At 35.1% G+C, this 18,629-nt stretch overlaps 1 protein-coding gene across 2 annotated transcripts; it reads right to left on the bottom strand.

Annotated features, from left to right (window-relative positions):
* Positions 1-8,522: 8,522 nt before the first annotated feature.
* pax1a (paired box 1a) lies at positions 8,523-14,001 on the bottom strand. Of its 2 annotated transcripts, none has more exons than XM_084097783.1 (5): positions 13,575-14,001; positions 12,576-13,205; positions 11,379-11,512; positions 10,825-11,035; positions 8,523-9,889 (listed from the first exon to the last, which is right to left on the bottom strand). In XM_084097783.1, the coding sequence occupies exons 1-5, from the start codon at positions 13,576-13,578 to the stop codon at positions 9,804-9,806; spliced, it is 1,065 nt and encodes a 354-aa protein (XP_083953909.1). In that variant the 5' UTR covers positions 13,579-14,001; the 3' UTR covers positions 8,523-9,803. The 2 variants fall into 2 exon arrangements, with proteins under 2 accessions (XP_083953909.1, XP_083953910.1); XM_084097784.1 differs by having other exon boundaries at positions 8,554-9,889; positions 10,835-11,035; positions 13,575-13,774.
* Positions 14,002-18,629: the final 4,628 nt, after the last annotated feature.

Here is an 18,629-nt window from a genome sequence, read left to right as displayed (position 1 = left end):
TGCGCAGCACTGCATAAAGTCAAACACACCTATTGTTAATATGGTATTAATACACAACGCATTCTCATCCTAGGGCGTCATATACTGACGCTTTTGAAATTTCTTCAATATCCGACGCAAAGGGCACCCTTTAGCGTCAATATGAGACGCCGGTTATGGGTAGGTTTAGGTCTGGGGTAGGTTTAGGGTTAGACCGCTAGGAGGCGCCTCCTAGACTCATATTTATCTGCGTCTCATATTGACGCCTAAGGGTGCCCTGTGCGTCGGATATTGAAGAAATTTCAAAAGCGTCAGTATATGACGCCTTGGGATGAGAACGGGCTGCAATACATAACATTTACAGGTGCAAAACGTTTTGGTTTTTTTTACATTTGGATAGATGCTGAAACGCAGGCTACAATATGGACGTATTGACAACATTTAAACTTAAAAATGTATGTATAGCTCAAAAACATAAAATATTTATGAATATTTTATATCTTTTATATAAAGATAGCCTATTTGTATAATTGCCCTTTAATAGATAAATTGTAGATCCCTTAACCCTATCCCCAAACAACAATTTAGAGGATATAAAAATAATTAGCCTACCTATAGGCCTATGTTAAACTATGGACAGAATAAATGTGTAGAAAAATAACAATTTTAGTAACAATATAGTTTTAAACAGATACTGTGAGCTGCTAATTCCACTCTAAACCTAACTATTTATTTAAAAGAAATCTATACAGCTATATATATAAAAAAAACAGACAGACAAGTGTAATCACAATAACTATTTATTGCAAAAATGTCAAAAGCAGTACCAAGAGTAGTCAAAACGACGATGAGTTGAAGTCGCAGTCCTTTCTGGTGGAATATAATAGTTTTGTATGAGGTACAGACCAGAATTTAAGTTATTAATTGGTGAAAATCTTATCCCGATGGACACGATCCACTCTGTAAGCTAAAGGCACGCGCTTCACAAGTTCTCATTCAAAGGCACATCATGGCATGAAGCAATCTGTATGAAGCAGGCAAGAGCCAATGAACGTTTGATATCACTGCAGTAAAACATGTTTTAGGCATAAAGCTTGAAGCAGCAATTTTTTTATCTATAATGGCTGCGTCCGAAATCTTAAAAATGGTGCCTTGGAGGATGCAGTGCAAGGTAGGAAGGCATCAAGGCATGTCCGATTCACAAAATATGTTCACTTCCTGTGTCCTGAGATACCTTCATCTGATAGATTTTTGAAGGCAGCATAGATCCTTCGATGCCTTTGATATCCCACAATCCTGTGCGTTCCATTCCGTGACAATAGCTAAAAAGGGAAGATGGCGTCTGAAAGTTGCGGTTGGTAGTCAGTTTGTGTATGTACGTTTTTGACCTACATTTCCACTTTTGATGTAGGCCTAGGCCTAATTTATAGCGAGAAATTACTATTGTAGCCTAGTAATAAAATATTAGCTTAGTTTTTACCAAAGCTCGCTCTATTTTGCTGTAGATCAACCATATGCTGCCTCAGAAGTCTGTCCTAAATCAGTTTCTTGATGTAGGCTACCTTCATGCAGGGGTGTTAAATAACGAATTACAAATACTCACGTTACTGTAAGTAGTTTTTTTTGTTTTTTTGAAATTTTACTTTTTTGAGTAGTTTAAAATTGTGTAATTTTACTTTTACTTGAGTAGGCTACACTGTTAAAAAAAACTGTGAAATTTACGGTAAAAAAACGGCAGCTGTGGTTGCCAGTATTTTACCGTAAAAAATAAGGTAGCAACCTTTTATGTTTTACGGGATTTAAATTTACGGGCAAAAAAACACAATGTAAAAAAACCCCTGTGAAATTTACGGTAAAAAACGTCAGCTTGGTTGCCAGTATTTTACCGTAAAAAATATGGTAGCAACCTTACTTTAAAAAAAAAAAAAAAAACCCTTCAGCAGGATTTAGCTTCAGCTCCAGCTTCACTTATTACTAACCAGACTGACTTTATTTCTGTCAGACGTCTACAGTTCTGTTTGAGAATTAACAGAGGTTTAGATATTGATGATTTATTGTTTCATTTGAAGTCACCATGATGGAGATCAGTGACTGCTTTAGTTGGGCTCTTGACCCTTGACTTTCTGACATTAGTTTTTCTCTGCCTGCTGTAACTCTGTGTTTATAAGACATGTTGATTATGGCTAGGAAATCAGAGAGAAAATGAATCATGTGATGTTGGTTGTGTATCAGTGATGGCAATCACCATGTTTGATTCACTGAGCTCTTATAGAGTCTTATCTTTGATTATATGTGTTATTAATTTTACATTATTGATTGTAGTAGCCCTATGATTCTACAGCATGTGATCCATCATTTCTGTGATAATCAGAAGAATTTTTAAAACATTGTGTACAATAAAGGTTTGAACTGCTGTATCTTTCAGACACACACAGACATCAAGAGTCAGCGTATGAATCTCAACGATGGTGATGATAAAAGTGCAGTGCACTAGATGGAGCCTCCAATCAAAACTCATCAGTATCTCCCAGCATGCATTGCAGCAGGAATACATTATGCTGAATTGCCTTGGTATTTTCTTTTATTATTATATCTGCTTTTATTTTTGATGTTGTTTTTGTTGCAGCTTTTTAGTAGCTTGTTTTGTGATGTTCAGAGTTTTATCTGATTATTGTGTTGATTGTCACCGTTGTTGAGATTCATACGCTGAATCTTGATGTCTGTGTTGGTTTAAATCGAGCAGCAGTTCAAAACCTTTTTTCTACACCATATATTTTTAAAGTTCTTCAGATTATCTGTTGCTTGCTGCTTACAGAGATATTATACTCAATAATATGAAATATTTATTTTTAATATTATAATTAATATTATCACTTTGTTCATAAAGTGAGAGATAAGACTCTTTATGAGATCAGTGAATCAGGCCACAATATTACGATTATGTCATCATTAACCTGCCATCATCACCTGGTCACATTTTCTCTCTGATTTTCATGCCATAACGTTTGTGTTATTGTTTGTGTAACTGTTACCACACAGTTAAGGCAGTCAGAGTAAATCTAAAGTTAAAAAGTCAAGGGTCAAGAGCCCAACTAAAGCAAACACTCATCTCCATAATGGTAACTTCAAACTTTATTATTTTCAATAAAACATCAACGTCTGAACCTCTGGTAATTCTCAATAGGTAGATTACAGGAAACCACAGCTGGCAGGTTTTTATTTTTTATTTTTTATATAAAAGTTCAGTTCAATGTTCAATGCCATAAAACCTAAAATATTACAACCGTATTTTTTACGGTAAAGCACTTGCAAGATGCTAGTTTTTTACCGTAAACTTTAGTTCAGTGCCGTAAAAGCAAAAACAAATTATACCGTATTTTTTTGTTTGATGATGTAAAACTTTGTAAAATTAGTAAACATTTGCTACCGTATTTTTTACGGTAAGGTACGGTAAATGCAACGGTAAGTTTTTTTTTTACAGTGTACTTCCAAAATCCATACATTTAACAGTATATTAATGTAAAATTACATGAAATGTCCCGTGAGAGCTATTACAGTTTTTCACTGTATATAGTAAGGGTACATACCGTTAGGGAAAAAATAAAAAAAATTCTGTTGCTTTTTTACAGTTTTTTACAGTTAAAATTACGAACATTTTTTACAGTGTACATTTTAAGTGATGTATCGGTACTCTACTATTTTCCTTCCGTTTGTGGGCGTTACTCGTTACATGCTTGTTTTAATTTTATTTTTATCCATCAACATGATTGGATCAAGTAATCAGTATGGTGACTGTCATCAAATCAAATACTGCATAAAACTTTAACCCTATATCTGCTGTTACTCGTGGCTGCTGTGGAAGTGCATTCTTACAGCATCAATTCAATCGAGATATCTGCGTCTTCCTCTAATATACTAAGGTACATTTCTGCATACTATGATATGTATATAGGCTGGCCTACAGGGCCTAACATTTTGTGTGAGGTTGGGGTATTGCATAGGCCTACTGTGTTAACTCCCTCAAGTGCTGAGTTCATAATGCGGTAAATTCCCTCTCATATAGGGAATAAATTCCCTTAACATATAGAGAGATGCACGTAGCGATATGTGCACTGCTGCGTCTCTCCCTCGCGCTCGTCATGCAGCCTGATTCGGTATGCAGTGCACTATGGCGTTAACTTGAACTGCATTTCTGACAGTGTGTTCCTACAGCTCGTTAATAAACAACATTTTTTTTTATTATTATTGATCAATTTCATATAATCTGCCTTAATTTAGCAAGTGCACTTGCGCAAAAAACATTTTTCTAGTAAATCATTATTATTATTTTATTATTTTTATTATTATTATTATTTTGTGGATGCTGCTGATAAAACAGCTTTGCCGAGACTACAAAGAGACATGCATTTGTTTGTGTGCATGTATGTGTTTGTTTCATTTGTAAATTTGAAACAAATGAAACAACCCCCCCCCCCCCCCCCCCCATATGAATATATATATATATATATATATATATATATATATATTCAAACAGTCTGATTTAAATGGTGATGAATGTACTGGGTTGATGCATTTTAAAAAGATGGATGATAGCTATTCTTCAATCTTAATGACAAAAAAAAACAAACAAAAAAAAAAAAAACAGAGAATGTGAATTACAGTATGTGCAATGTTTTTTTTAAAAAATTGTTTAACTGTTTTGCTTGTTTAATTTAATTGTTTTTTTTTTTTAATTGTAGTTCACAGTGTTTATTATAGCCTAATAGGGTAGAATCGCAGTTCAGTACTCACTACTCATGAGTACTTTTAATTTAGCTACTTTTTTACTCTTACTCAAGTAGTTTTTTTGGACAAGTACTTTGTACTCTACTCACACTACTTTTTTTTTGGAATGTAATGGTACTTTTACTTGAGTATGTTTTTTCAGTACTCTTTCCACCACTGCCTTCATGTGCAAACGCTGCCAGCAAAGTCGACTCAGCGAGGCAAAAAGTCAAACAACCAGTGCGGGATGTGATGTTTACGGTCTTGAGGATCACTGAATAAAGGCTCAAATTTGTGTCCGTTCATACGACCTCACTCGTACGAATTAGTACGATTTTTGCTAAATCGTACATATTTTACGAATTGCCCAATTCCTATGAATTCATATACGAATGACCTACCCCTGACCCCGCCCCTAAACCTACCCATCACGTGGGTTTAGACAAATAGTACAAATTCGTGAGTGAGGTCGTACGAATTCGTACGAATTGGTCGTGAGATAGCGTTGGTTCTGGATTCTAAAGATTTGGATTACAGCGCACGAAAGAACCATAAAATACACATAAATTCACAAAATTCACACACACGCATAGGCCTACACACACACACACACACACAAAATACAAAAATAAAATAATGTAGGCCTATTCGTACGCTGTAATCCAAATATTTAGAATATTTACGTTTGTGAAGAACAACGACCGAAATTCTCAGCAATATCTTGTCAATCACAGCAGAGAAAACAAGATACACCCTTGGCAAACAAAATAAATATTACATGATACATAATGGTTGAACGATTACAGAAATACTACTATTCATTTTAAGGTTTTAAAGTGTAGAACCAAAACTTTAAAACAAATTTGCAGCAAAAGTCTCAGAGCGAAATGGTATCACAAGGTGTGAGTAAACTGCGTTTAATAAATGCGACTGAAAGCATAACGTCATATAAATGACAACTGAATACCACAGAATCAAGATATGAATTCCACGATTTTATTATTCATAAATGAGGATTCGTACACATTTGTACGTCTGTAAAGTTGTTCAAACGTAAATAATTTAAGTTTTAGTGCTGTCAGTATTGTAGGTTTCAGTGTCAATGGAAACGTAAGTAAATGTGTGGTAGAACAACATTTTAAAACACATACGAATACGCATGTCATGAGATCACGCTGCAACAGCACCAATGTCTCACCATTCATGCATTTGGTAGCCCCATTACATTGCATTCAAGGAATACATTTTTACCAGTTCATGTTTTCCTTGAACCCATGACATGACCTTGCTGTTGCTGTTGTTACAACAGCAATACTTACGTAATGACAGCACTCTCAAAGTTTACAGCAGCATCACTATCCACTATACCAACTGTAAACCCCAAAATGTCTGCGAGTGCTGTGTGACCGTTTCATTTGAGGAGAAGTGCATCAAAAGGAGATATTAGACTACAGTTATTAGCAGGCTAAAACTGTACAGTGTGCAATGTCTTTATAAAAGGAAGTAAATAATTTAATGTAAGGAAGTCAATAAGACGTTTTCAAACCTCGACCAATTGGTGCTAAAAGAGTTTGTATAAACAGGGCACAGGACAATTGCTGTTTATTGCAACGTTATATTTCTGGCTACAAGATATGTGCTAAGCTACTTGGTGTTTAAATTAAGCTCTTTAATTTTGATTCCTAAAAATGATTCTGCTCCTTCAGTCTATTAAATAATAATTAGGATTTCTATTAAGGTCATGAATTTGCAATGTGTACATTATTGTAAAATGCACTATGTGCATAGCTCACATTGCATCATAAAAACATTACAATTTATTTATTCATAAAGGGTTAGTTTTTACCTTTCCCTATAACTACATTTATCGAAAAGAAATAATATAATAAAAACACCTTAATGGTCAAAGCATATATGTGTTTTTAAGAAAAAAAGCTCGCATGTTTGCTTGTTACCAGAAGCAAAGAGTTTTGCTTAGAGCTTGCTAAGTAAAAGTCTATGACTATGATGTCATTGACAACTTTAAGTGCCAAAATGGCAGGAAAGTATACAGTACATGCATTGATAGGCTCTCTCTAAGGGACATGTCACAGAGATCTTTCCGTGGTGAAATCAGTCGGAGTCTCTACATTATTACCTGACAAATTACGTTAATTAACTTCAGATTTAAGCTACAGAAAGCCGAGAAATGAACCCACCAGACCTTGAATTAGAACTAAAATTTCAACTGTTATTTGGAAGATGAAAAATATCTCTTTATAATTTTCACCTTTTACGATTTAGCATGATAGCATCCATCAATGATACCGATCCTTAACTTCTACCTTCATTCAGTTAACATTTGTTCCACTTTTATTTCGTTTTACTAACTACAGAGCAGAACTAGAAAATCAACATTTCACAAGCTTGCATGAAAATGTTCCACATTGACCAGCAGTCCTAAACCATCAAACATTAACATATATAAATATTTGCATTGCACGTAGACTACTGGCTCCTCCATTTTAAATTAAACATTTGGATAGTTTGTCTTTTTTTTATATAATAATGTATAGGTCAAGTCTAGTTGTTTTATTATTATATTATTATTATTATTATTATTATTACTACTACTATTATTATTATTATGTTAACGTTATTACCAGTGAATGTAATGAAGTCGTGAATTGTTGTTGACTTTCATTTCGTTGATTGACTTTTCCACAGTAGAATATTCGATGTTTTAGGAAAGATTATATGGTCGTTGTCCTGAATATGTTTGAAACAACATTAGCAATAGGCTACAAGTACTAATATTGATAGATATTGGATATTTGTTATCAAATATCATATCGAGTTGACCTGTCAGTTTTTGCTATATCGCTTAACAAGACGTCTATTAATCAATGAAATTTCAAACAATCCAAAAAATAAAAATAAAATAATAATAATAATAATAATAATAATAATAAATTCTCACTATAATGTTTTGGCTCTGACAAGTGCAAAATATTGCTTTTCTCACAATAGACTTGTCTTTGACACGCGGGTGTTAGCCTAATTTATAAAATAAAAAATAAAAGACAAAGTAATTAGAAGACTAAAGATTAGATTAAAGACTCCAGTAATTTTAACATCATATTTAGAAATCGTATTGCTGTATAAATGAAAGCTTCAAACGAACGAATATCACCGGCCAGCGCAGCGTTTCTTATGAGGGTTCTGTATGTGCCAGGCTGTAAGGGTTCGTTCCTTTTTTTATGAATTATCCATGCAGGAAAAAATGTCAGTTGTTTGTCATTGTGTAACTTTATGATCTATTACGGTTTGCTTGTTGAAATATTAATAATTTATCTGTCCGGGGAGGTTATTTTCTCAATATTTAATTCCTAATTTATTTACTAAAATGTTGAGATTATGTAGGCTACTTTTATCATACAGTGGACGTTTTTCGTGTTTTATTTTCACAAATGAATTTGTGGCTCAATGTGCACGTTTCCAGGGTCAGCTATTTTGAGTAGTAAGGTGTAAGCTGCACTTTAGGGACATTCACCGATTTACTCCCCCACAGTGATGGAGGCAGAAATGCGCAACACATGTGCAATGTTGGCGCGAGCGCCTTTGGGCGTCAAAGAAAATAAAAATGACCACGTACAATATATGGCCGTTGTTTAAGTCACTGAAAATGTCTGCTCCCACAGTCCCACTGAATTTCATTTATAGGCATTTCATTTATTTAATTTACAGTTGTCCGGAACAATATTTGTTCGTTACAAATTAGGACACTTTATTTAGTTCTTACTTTATCTATTAATTTATTTTCATGTTTTTGTGCATTTATTCCAAATCATTTGAAATAATTGACAATTAAGTAGCCACAAGTATAAAATAAAGCATCATAATGTTAGTCACAATGTCTACTTGAAGTGTAACTCAATTACGTAGTAAGTTTAGGTGTAATTTTACAATTGTCCTACAGGTGACTGCAAGAAATGATTTAATGTATAGCCTAATGTAGTAGCTATAATAACAATCATCATCATCATCCTCATAGTGTCGAACATTATTCAAACGGTTCAAACTTGTGCACGTTACTCGAAGATCCGTATCTGTATTTTATGCTGAGCTGGCATATCTTCCACAAGATTGCAAACAAAGAACCCCTCAACAATGTCATCAGAAACGCTTTAAACAAAATGGAGGTAAACCCGTTTTAGGGAACCTGTCCAATCGAGGGTCATATGCTAAGCCGAATTATTTATATGCTTATTACTTAAATAAGATAGCTATATATTTGCACTGTGTGGCAGTGATCCAGCATCAACACAGATAGCATCACTGGAGGCGCCAAATGCGGACAAGCACCATTACGCCCAGTAGTGCACAGAAAACAGCAGAATGCCTTATCACTCCCTGCGTGCAGAGCCTATTGCGTGAAACATTCTGTTGATAAAAAAATAAAATAAAATAAAAAAGCTGCTAGCTTTACAGTGAACATAAATGTACTGAAAGCCAAGGCAGAATGAGCAGAGAAAAAACATTTGTAAAAGTTCCATATACCTTGGCGAGAACTGAAAGTGAGATTAGGTTCTCATGAAAGACAACGATTGTGACTTCGTTTTATGCAATACCTTTATTTAGCATATTTACACGTGAATTTATAAAAAATATATAACTAAAGCTTTCTTCATATTTACATTAACAATTTATTACTTTGTTCACATAGGGGTTATTTAATGTACACGTTTAAGTAATGTATTTTCACTATTTTAAAATGCACTGATGCACTAGCTTTAAGATGACAAATCATATTTTGCATCCGCTATGCAGTCGTTGTCTTAAATGGCATAGACAAAACCAGTATGACTATTGGTTACACGACCAACCACCAAAAACAGCAACCTGGAGACAGTTATAATTACAGTAAAGAACAAAGTCGTATACATTCATTCGGCTTTACAAAGATTGTATTCCCAGAGCGCGCTGAACATGGACATCACCGTCGAGAGATGTGCAGTGGTTGAACTTACAGTTTGCTTTCTTGAAATGGGAATGATTTCTAAGCTGCTGTATCAGCGCTGTTACGAGGATGAGGTAGAAAGACTGAGTCCGTGTATACTGCTCAAGTGCTGCTGCTTACTTAGGGGACTCGGTGGTTTTCTGTCTCCTGTGGAGGACAAACAGGAGGACATGTTTAGAGAGAAAACAAGTCGTAACTCTCCTCACATCCAATCAAGTCATTGTCTTTTTGTTTTTAAAACGTTTAACGTCACGTGTAATGTATGGGATCAGGCCAATGGGCATGCATGCTCTAATGTATTCGATTTTCTAAAATAGGTCACTCTGTTCAAATTTCAAAAAAAAAATAAAAAATCTATTTTAATATATATATATATATATATATATATATATATATATATATATATATATATATATATATATATATATTCTGAAATAAAAGTTTCTAAAATGTACTTATTATTACAATTTTTTTTTTTTTTTTTTTTTTTTTTTTTACAAATGCTGCCCCAAAACTGACCTACTGGATATAAGACATACACGATCAAAATTTGCCTGTAATCCTATGTTAAAGTAAGTTTATCCGCAATGTCTACAATGAGTAAACAGCATTAATCAATAGTAGAAATGCATTCATATGGGCCTATTGATGTAATAATAATTTATTGTAACCAATAATTTATTAATGCTGGTGAGCATAGGCCCCAACTGAGATCATACTGCAATGCTTATAGCCTCAGTTTACCCTGCATGACCTCATTCTCATACGATTTTTTTATGTGCATGCCTAATGGTTTGGTTGAGAACATTAGTAGCCTTGGTAGACTTCTATATGAGAGCTGAATCAGAATTTTCTTTTTCTTTTCCTCCAAGTGTTGTTTCTTGTAATTGCTATGTAATAACATAGTAATAATAACAGTAGATCTATCTACTGACGTTAAATAGGTGTATCGATATCTTAAAGTTGGAAACACCTATAACTGTCAAAATATTGTGTTTAAAGGCATGCCCATGAAAACTTCGATCTATTATTCCTAAAGTGCCGTTAAAATATGACTGATATCAAAGTATGATCGTGCATACCATCTCGCACCGCATGTTTGAACGCCATAGAAGAATGGATGTCACTCGGGTGCATCGCTACGCCACCGCCAGGGTGTGAGAGACTGGTGCCCTGGGCCTGCCAGTGATGCCCTGGGCTCACATAACTGCCTGCTGGACCACTGTACACGCCGTACTGGTTGGAGGGAGAGTAGGCGCACGCTGGGACATAGCTAGACAAAGTCGACGAAGGCTGAAGTAACAGAAGAAAAACAAGCACATTAACAGAGCAAGCAGACAACGAGAGGAAAGAGGCAGAAACACACAATATGCAAAGTAATACATAATAAGGTAACGTTTATTGTTAGGCTGCGTTTACATATAAATACGCGCGATATAAATATTACTAACAAAGTGTGTAAGCAGCTATATAAAAATAATTAGCCTACAATTTAGGAACGCTTTAATGTATATTATACAGTAGCCTATGTAATTGCACAATAACATGAAAGGTAACTTCCAAAGTCATTCAAATTATTTTTGAACAGAGCTTTCATCTCAAACAATAAAATACAAGTTTATAATTGCTACGGTACCTGAGGGTATTTTATGTCTGCATCAATTGCTGATTTGTCTATTCCATTGACTCCATGAGCAGAGGGAAATGTCGCTCTGTTGACACTACTCCAGTCCTCCATTTTTGGTGCGTATCCTTCAGCGCTAGCAATAGCTAGGAAAAATTATTGAATGTAACTTTCTGTTTTTACTTTGCTTTGCAACAAACCAAATCAGAATTACACCAAGCTGAATAAAGAATTACTAAAGGAATTAACGGTAACACTTAATTTTACAGTGTCCTTGTTACATATGTTACATGTAGCCTACTTACCATAGTAATAACAGTAGGCTAGATTATGCATAATTGCATGCAACTAACCCTTAACCAAATCCTAATCCTACCCTAACCCTATAGTAAGCACATGTAGTTGCTTAATATTACACAGTACTTACATATATAATTACACTGTAACAATGACACCTTAAAATAAAGTGTTCCCGAATTAACTGACAGCGTTAGTCTGTTTTTCTTTGCCTTGCAATGTAATGATTTGAAACGATCTTTTAAATACATTCAACACAAATGTGCAGCATATTTTTACATGAAAATGTTATGCGAAAATTCTGCATACATATTTGCTTAAATGGATTTTGAATAAATACATTATTATCATTTTCTTATGGTGACAATATTTAACGTATTATATATATATATATAATAATATATAACATGTTTTCTAATACAGTATTTTCAACAGCATGTTTTATTATAAATGCGTGTTACAACAAAATTCTATGGGGGGCTTAATGCGTGATAAGCATGTATTCGTTATATTGGACAAATAAGGAATTTAACGAATAAATGCTCATCACGCATTAAGCCCCCCCATAGCATTTTTAATTATTTATATATATATATATATATATATATATATATATATAAGCACCTATCAGCAGGTCACAACCTTTTACAGTACCGAGAACCTGAAGGCCTACTCCGTATGGTATACGGATTTGTGTAAAAATATGCCTTAGTGACTCTGTTTTCTAAATTTCAGGTATGTCAACACATTTCTAAACTTTATCTAAAGTTTTAAAATTCTGATTCTTTAAAGCAGATGATTACATAGGCCTCCTCGGTTTGCTTTGAGTAGATAGTGAGGCTGAGGCCTGTAACCGTGTGATGTACAAGTACGATTTGTTGTCTAAACCAATAGCTGTACAATAAGTCTCACCTGTAGGGTCCATGAAAGCACGAATACCCAATATATTGCTGACCGTGTGAGCTGAAGGCCAACCACGGGGAATGCTTACATGCCCACCCGTGACAGGGACACCAGGAGGATTGTTCATTTTGGTCCCGGAAGGAGACATTGCATTGGGGTATGAATACGGGTATATATGGTTATAGGAGAGGCCGGACTGCGGAGGTGCTTGTTTGCCATTTTCATATTGGTTAGGTTGGGAGAGGTTTCCAATCTTGTTCCTTAATATCCGACTGATAGAGCTGACCGAAGGAACGTTGTACTTATCACATACTCCGTCCGCGAGAAGACGGTCCCGGATCTCCCATGCAAAAATACCCGGGTCTCCCTGTTTGTAGTCCCGTATGTTTTTTACTACATTAGGCGTTGTTACTCGTGGTTTGCTGCCACCGATTGCGCCGGGCAAAATGGACCCAGTTTCGTTGTATCTCGCAAGTATTTTACTCACACACCCATGGGAGACCCGAAGCTGTCTGCTTATGTCACAGGGTCGGATGCCAAGCTGGGCTAACTCCACTATTCGTAATCTTATTGCATTGGGCAAAGGACGTCCATTGACAAAAACTCCCCCCAGCTGGTTCACCTCCCCGTAGTTTTGATCTGTAAGAAACAAAAGACATTGAAACTTCGGTTAAGTAAAATGAATGTCGTAAAACAGCATGGCACATCATATTCAGTAACCTGAGCACATCAAGGATTTTTACATGAAAATGGCGATCTTCTTTCTCTTTCTGCATTCTCTTAAATACCAACATTTTTTTTAACACTTGAAATTGTCAGTAGAAATAATTAATATTATTACTGGGCTATTGAGACAGTAGATAGCGCATAGTGGCTTTGTTTTAATAATTTACATGCTCATAACTAAAGCAAACATTGTACCATTCAGATGGAGGCTCAAAGTCACGGTTATTTCTGGTCTGAATAAAGCATCTCTCATGAAGCGTGCAGATGTGAACGAGATCTCACCCATTTGATCTTGCGATGTGTGTCTTTAAAGCAGTTTTCCTTCAATGGCTGAACGCTCCTGCATGCGGTTGCTGTGTGGAGATGTTCGGAAGACTTCGACAAACTTTTGTCTATTCCGGCTGCAAAACTTCTACATGCCAAACTTGTCTAGGGCAGAATGGGAAACGAGTGATCCTCTCCCGTTAAAGAGGGATTTGTCTGATCCCGCAGGGTGAAGTTTGCTAGAGTTAATTTGACGCGTCCTCCACGTCAATCTAACTGGTTACGCGGAGAACGATGGGTTGATTTCATTGGTCCAGAAGTCTGCGGATAGGCTGCGTGTGTGCGCGTAAGTACCATTCAGTATGCAGTTTAACCATTTCAATATATTATTTCACATTAGAAGGAAAGAGAAACGCTTCGTTTAAACTTGACACATTTCCAACATTAATAAGTTGAGCAGCATATGCAGTTGAAAAAGCAAAGGAGTGGTCTAAGAGGTGTAGCTACAACAGAAAAGCTGTTTACGCGCCCGCGTTCCGAGACGTAAGAGAAATAGACATGTATTCTAGTGCACATATTCTACACTTTCAATCGGCTATGTGATAGAAAATAATTTGAATGCGCCTTTGCCAATCCGTGCCAACCCGTGCATCAGTGAAAGCTTGATGACTTATCCATGTGTCCAACTTTAAATCCATGTACCACGCTCTATATCAGTTATTTCATACTTAGGCTATTCGATGTCTAAACCAACTAGCCATTAGACATGGGACTCCGTTTGCTGTGCTGTCACTTCTACATTGTATTTAAGCAAATCAACTTTTATGGATAGCCTAAATAATTATATACTTTGACGCATAGGCTAAACAAATAGGCCTATGTAAAATAATTTGGTGGACCAATAATGGAAATGCTCCATTAGCGTGATGCAGAATTGAGATAGGAAAATTCTGGATAAAAATACTTATCATACACTTTGTACATGGAAAGTCAGTCTAATTAATTTCTCAGCACACGTGCTCCAAATATATATGCAATCGATATCTTTGTCAAATGAATACTAGAGTTATGACTGAATTCCAAAGGCCAACACTATCACAGCATGCTCACAGAGTTTCCTGTGGAAGTAAAGATGGTATAGTTTATTAGCTCACAAAATGTCACTTGTAAAAGTTTACAGACGACCCAATAGAACAAGAAGCGGTGTCACTATCCGTACATATGTGTAGGTCACAAGTCTCTAACTTCAACACATGGAGAACATCATTCCAGATCATCTCACAGCATCTGTGGCAAAACGCTCAGTAGAATGTAACGAAATCAAAGAGGAAAACCGTTCTGTCTACTGTGTTTTGTGAGAACACACAAGAAAGAATGTACGGGGAACATAGTGTCACAACAAAGTGCTATTAGAAAATAGACATCAGCATCACAGACGTATTGTGACCGTGACCATGTAAAATTAGGTGTGATCTCCAAGATGTGTGTTGTGCGTCACAGTGAAACCATTCAAAAGAGTCCGACAGGTTTAAGTCGTGGTCAGAACCCATTAGGGGACATATTGAGAGCAGAGAGCCAAAAGTCTCCCCCCTCTGGATAATTTAGGCAATTACACTAAGTAGTCAAACTTTGTGGATACACAATGAGGTTAGCAGGGAGACACGGCTATAGAAAATTGCTTCAGGAGCACATTTGTGAAACATGCAGACGACGAACTCACTTCATGGGTGTCTTTCACAGGATTCTCAGGTATGCAGGATCATCGCACGGAGCTTCACCGACTTTATTTAAATGGAAACATGTCATGTAAAAAAAGATAAGTGTAGAGGATTGTAGCGCATTGCTATATGACCGCTGCTGTGATGTATGTCCGTAATTACACTTTTTTAGTTTGAAATGTTATTATGCGAAAATTCTTGAATAGGTTTAATGATGTGAACGGAAATTGTGCTTCCTTCCAAAGGCATGATATATTTAGAATGGTTCGATTTAAGACTCGAAACTCGGGGACTTGAGAAAGAGAGAAAAAAAAAAAGAAAAAAAGAAAAAACGCATTTCTAAACAATTCACATTGCACCTTTCTTTCTTTCTTTCTTTCTTTCTTTCTTTCTTTCTTTCTTTCTTTCTTTCTTTCTTTCTTTCTTTCTTTCTTTCTTTCATCATGACTTGCGATGTAGCTAGCCTATTTTATGGGCAGATAATACAGTAAAGTTGTATCTTGACAGTTTAAATGCGGCATGCACAATAAGCAAATTAAATCAAAACACAAAAACATAAAAAAAAAACAGATTTACTTGCTGAAAACTGTATGTTATAATAGCCACATATTTTGACATCCTTCTTTGGTATTATGTGTTATGCCTTTGTAGTAATAATATTAATAATATCACTTAATGCCTGGATGGTAGCCTAGTCTGTAAAATCTCAGTATCTATGAGCATAGTCTAATATGTCAAAGCTAAAATAATATTATTTTTGACAATATAGTATATTATTTGGAAAATAAAAGTCTATTTTAGAAATGAATTAATGTCAGTAGGCCTAACACTTTTGTTGAACACTGATATAATTTTGACCAGACGCTTCACTCATTCATTTAGAAATATAATGGACCGACAAGGCTAATGTCACGTATATGATTTGTTGGTTCTATTTACAGTCGTGCAGTTTAAAATATTGCTGATAACTGTGATAATTTAAGATTAAATTAATTCTGCTGCATTATATAACTGATCAAGATTAAATAAACACATTAGCCTAAACTGGAGACTTTCAGATTAAATATGTCGTTAGTTGTGTTCATATTTACCGGCTGGTATGTTTTGTTGATTATTATTTCACAGTAGGCATACACCCATTATCTTAAAAAATATAAAATAAACGATATATCTGCTATCATTTAGAGCCGGTCATTGGTCATTCTCACTCTTCCTATTCACAGATAAAGACCGATGCAAGATAGGATTAAGATAGGAGAGGAGAGGTGCTCTCTCTCCCAAATGAACACTGTCACATTTAAACTAGAACTAAAGTCTGGTTTGACACTTAATGTCTGTTTAAAGACGGTCTAGCGCTTCTCAGATGAGTAGGCTACTATTTTTGACATGCAAATCTGTCAGATGACGAAATATCGCAAACTTTAATTTATGATAGTATTCTAATTGTATATTATTATTAAAATTAACCCACACAACGTGTAAATTTCAATGAACTTTTAAGTCAAAAATAGTATTTAATAACACTGAATCAATGTAAATGCATTAATTTTTACAAGCAAAACTATGTTTTATTGGTTAAATCAGGTAGAATGGGCTCTTTAAAGTAACATTTGCAGGTTGCCACATGTTACAATGAATTACAAATATTTATTCAGAGTGTGCACATGCACAATAAAACATTTATAGAGAAGCATCAACTTGCTTATTTTTTAACAAACCTCAGACACCTAAAGTATATAATTCCCAGTTATGATTAACAAAGCTATAAAAATGTGGCTATTGCAATGATAAATATGACTGTCGTATTAAAACGTTTAAGTCGCGGATGTGCACGAAATATATTTTGTCTGATTTTTTATGGTCTCAGTTTTCTTTAATCCAGATGGACGGTCTATATTACGGTTTATTACAGACCCTTTGTGGCTCGGGTCTTGATTTAGTGTTTGTGAGTTTTGTGATCTCATTGCTATGTATGGAAATTATTAGTCTAGGCCTGGCCTGCTTGCTTTCAGCAGATGAGAATCAACATGGGGTGAAGAACACAAAGCCTAAGAACGAAATACAATCTATAATTCATAGCGTAAGATCTGCAGGGTCACTATGAGCTTATAAAATCACGTATAGAACATACAGCTTGATTCAACAAAACAGACTGTCGTTGTCATCTTTATGAACGCTTGGAACGTTTACATAAAATGTATTTTACAGTTTCTTAAAATATCTTAATTAGTTGATATGCTTTTCTGTACAATGAAACCATATAATCCTGTTGATTTATCATTTTATTTGCGTAAAAGAGAAAATGCTCGGGGTGGTACAACATATCTTCTAGATAAGTGATCTGAAAATGTCAAAATTATGTTGGCCACACACTAGACATAACTCAGTTCTAGCATACATTCATGACTTCTTCGATAAAAGACAAAATGTTTCCATTAAGAGTTTATTGAAATTGTGAAGTGCGAGAGTAGAGGCAGCCGGATTTATGGTTTGAAGGCTCCACCCCAAGTTCAGCAAAGTGAGTGCCAGTGTAAAGCCTGGTTAATTGTTTATGACCTTTACAGAATTTTTTTTCATGTGGAAAAAATAACTAATTGCTTCAAAGAGTAAGGCAGTATCGAACTCATGGAAGAACATATAGCAAACGCCAAAACTACTAGCTGAACATTTTTTAGGCGAAAAAACACCACTTGTGCTGAATAGTCATTGTGCTTAATGCTTTACTTTATTGATTTTGCATTGGATTGTGAATTGGATTTGATATGACTTGGATAAATTGTGGCCATAAAAAAAAGGAAAAGTGAATGCACATGGGTGTAAAAGTTGTGCTCCAAAAAATGACAGATGCAGAAACTTTATCAGTGACATTATTCAATGTTCCGTCAAAGCAATTAGAAACTCTATTAGACAAGAAATGGCAAAAGACCAAGCAAAAGACCAAACCTGGACTGATGGCATGAGCTCGTGAAAGGCCATGGAAAAGTTAATATTGTGACCTACAAGGGAAAAAGTGGAATTTTCCCAAAATTTTTTGTTTTTGTATTCCACAGCTGAGATATAAATATTTTTTTTTTTTCAGGAGTGTAGATACAAATGCTTTACAAAGGAGAAACACACATCTAACTTTTCTATTGCTACTCTGAACGCGGTGTTCTGGAGCACTCAAGCGGTAAAGTTTTGTTCGAATAGGCCAACATGCACATGTAAACGAAAATTGGATTGGATTAATTCGGATTGAATTAGTGTATGAATTAGAAATGACAATGTATAACTTAATTAATACCATGGTCTATTTCGCCATATCCCGCAGTTATTTGTTTGACCTAATGTGATTAGCAGTCGTTTAATGTAAAAT

The sequence above is a fragment of the Abramis brama genome (genome assembly GCF_963993115.1).
Source record: "Abramis brama genome assembly, chromosome: 21".
Lineage (NCBI taxonomy): Eukaryota > Metazoa > Chordata > Actinopteri > Cypriniformes > Leuciscidae > Abramis > Abramis brama.
This window is presented reverse-complemented; position numbering and strand designations above follow the sequence as displayed.